Raw genomic sequence first — 2434 nt, forward strand, 5'->3', positions numbered from 1 at the left:
TGTAATAATATGATTTGAGTGTTTGATTGATAATTTTTAATGTGCAAATTGCAATGTTGCCATAAAAAAATTTGCTTTTTTGGTAAATTTATTAGTAAAATTGTACCGTTTAAAAAAGGATTATTTTAATAGAATTACTATCATATGTTTTTATTTTACTCTATTATAAATTGCATATATATATTTTTTAAAAGGGCCCAATCTACTATTTTACCTAGGGTTCCAAAAATTTCACAGTATGCAAAAATGATAAGCAAGTTTTTCTTCCAATTCTCAAACAACTCAAATTACACTTTGATTCACCAAGAACCATATCAAATATTTCTCCCAGAAATTATTGGTGAAAAACAAAAAAAAACAAAAATTGAACAGAAGAGAATTGTGCTTCCTCTGAACCCCATGTGGTTCCCTCTCGACCCATTTGACAAGAGTTACATGCACTTCTTCAAACCGAAGCCCCAAGCACACAAACATATAAAAATTACAAATGTAGAATAAATAAACAAACAAAAATATAAATCAATAAGGAGTAGTTTAAGTTCAGAAATTATATTTTGGGTGGTCTTACTAAACATAGACAAAAGGTCCGACAGATAAAAGCGAAGTGTCCTCATTAAGCTTCCTTGGTGGTTTGTCAAGAGAGGCACCATCAATGCCGTCGTTGTCGTTAGTTGGGATGGTGCAATCGCCGGGGGTGGAGGCGGGTTCATTAAGGTAAACCTTGCAGTCCTTTTTGATGTTGTAGCGAAATGGTACAAGCTTTTCGAGGTCCATGTAAAAGTAACCACCTTTTGTAGGTGGTGAAATCACTGTGAAGGGTTTAACCTTAACATCCACAAAACATGAAACCCTTGCAGTTGCCCCTGTAAACATTCCGCCGATTGTTATGCATCACTAATTCATTCATTTTACATATATACTCCATCCGTCTCAAAACATAGTTCCCATTTCTATATTTGGTGTCGAAAAATATAGTTCCTATTTCCATATTTAATTCCACATTTTTCCGTAATTTGTCTAAAAAAACCGTGTCCCATTATTTATTTGCTTCTTGAATTTTGTTTTTTTCTTTATTTATTCAACCAAAATATTACAATTAATGCTCTTTCACCAATTATACTCCATTCTCTCTCTTAAAATCATCTTTTCCCACCCAACATTTATTTAAATAAACAAAAAATCTTTACTATCCCTACTTGCATAAATTACCGTGAATAAGGGAAATGGGAACTATATTTTGAGACGGAGAGAGTAGAATACTACGTTTGCATGTGTGTAGTAATAATAAATCAAAAGCTATTAGCGATGAAGAAAAGTTAAAGTAAGTATTCTTTATTATCAGAATTTTAGAAAATCTCTCTTTAATAATTGAAACATATGTTAATGCTTGATAATTTGATATGGTTGCATATATAGTGATAGTGCTACTACAAAAATATTAAGATGGTATGGATGAGATCTATTACCTTCCGTCTTAATCAGTTCACCATTCCTTCTGCAATAGATCATGGCTTGAATCCTTTTGACAGTATTATCTTCGGGTTTGTGGTCCTCGAGGTCTGCAGAAGCAGTACCCAGAAATGCAAGAACAACCATGGAAGCTAAGAAGAAACGAGTAATAGCCATTGCTATGATTTTTGGAAGTATCAAATTTTAGTGGAAAACGTGTTTTGGGTGCTAGCTCACATATGTCTTCTTGATTATTTATAGTATCCTTTGTCTTACTATTTCAGTATATATTTTTTGAGATATATTTAGCTCATTAGCTGTGTTTACTACGTGCAGGCGCGCAAAGTAGTTAACCCCACGTTTGCTATCAGTGCAATACAAAGAGCAGCGAAGCACTAACTTTTTGATCCCAACAATTTCAATAATATAAACGCTAATGAATGAAAATTAAAAATATTAAATAATTTTAACTTAATTAGAACTAGCAAGTTTTGGAGATATACTTACACTTTTCTTTTTAATTGTTACACTTACACTTTTCACGCATGCCGATGCACTACTTTGAGTCTTTATATCTCTAATTTTGTATTTGTAAAAAAATATAAAAACTACATATTAATAAAATACATACTAATACGGATCTAACAAGATCCCACATGACTATGTTTTCATTCACGTATAAATCACAAACGAGGGTCAAAGTGCAATTTGTGAATAGTGTAAAATGTCAAAGTGTAACAATTAAAAAGAAACGGATGTAGTATATTTGAAGAGTTCATTCATCATACATTTGGTTCAAGATTAATTTCTGCTTGTTTACTAATTTGAAACTCTTCTCTTTAATACAATTTGCTCAATTGGATTATCTAAAAAAAACAATGAGCAAAAAATAGCCTAATTGGGTGTACCATGCTTACAGTAAACCCGGGTATATGATACAATTTGTAATATTTGAATATATTTTGTTAATTTAAACCTCCTAACT

General features: G+C 31.6%; 1 protein-coding gene across 1 annotated transcript; it reads right to left on the reverse strand.

The window, feature by feature from the left end:
- On the reverse strand, positions 1–1675 carry LOC104898676 (hypothetical protein). Its single transcript, XM_010685782.4, has 2 exons — positions 1467–1675; positions 1–863 (listed from the first exon to the last, which is right to left on the reverse strand). The coding sequence occupies exons 1-2, from the start codon at positions 1624–1626 to the stop codon at positions 568–570; spliced, it is 456 nt and encodes a 151-aa protein (XP_010684084.1). The 5' UTR covers positions 1627–1675; the 3' UTR covers positions 1–567.
- Between the last annotated feature and the right edge of the window lie 759 nt (positions 1676–2434).

Source organism: Beta vulgaris, chromosome 7 (genome assembly GCF_026745355.1).
Source record: "Beta vulgaris subsp. vulgaris cultivar EL10 chromosome 7, EL10.2, whole genome shotgun sequence".
Taxonomy (NCBI): Eukaryota; Viridiplantae; Streptophyta; class Magnoliopsida; order Caryophyllales; family Amaranthaceae; genus Beta; species Beta vulgaris.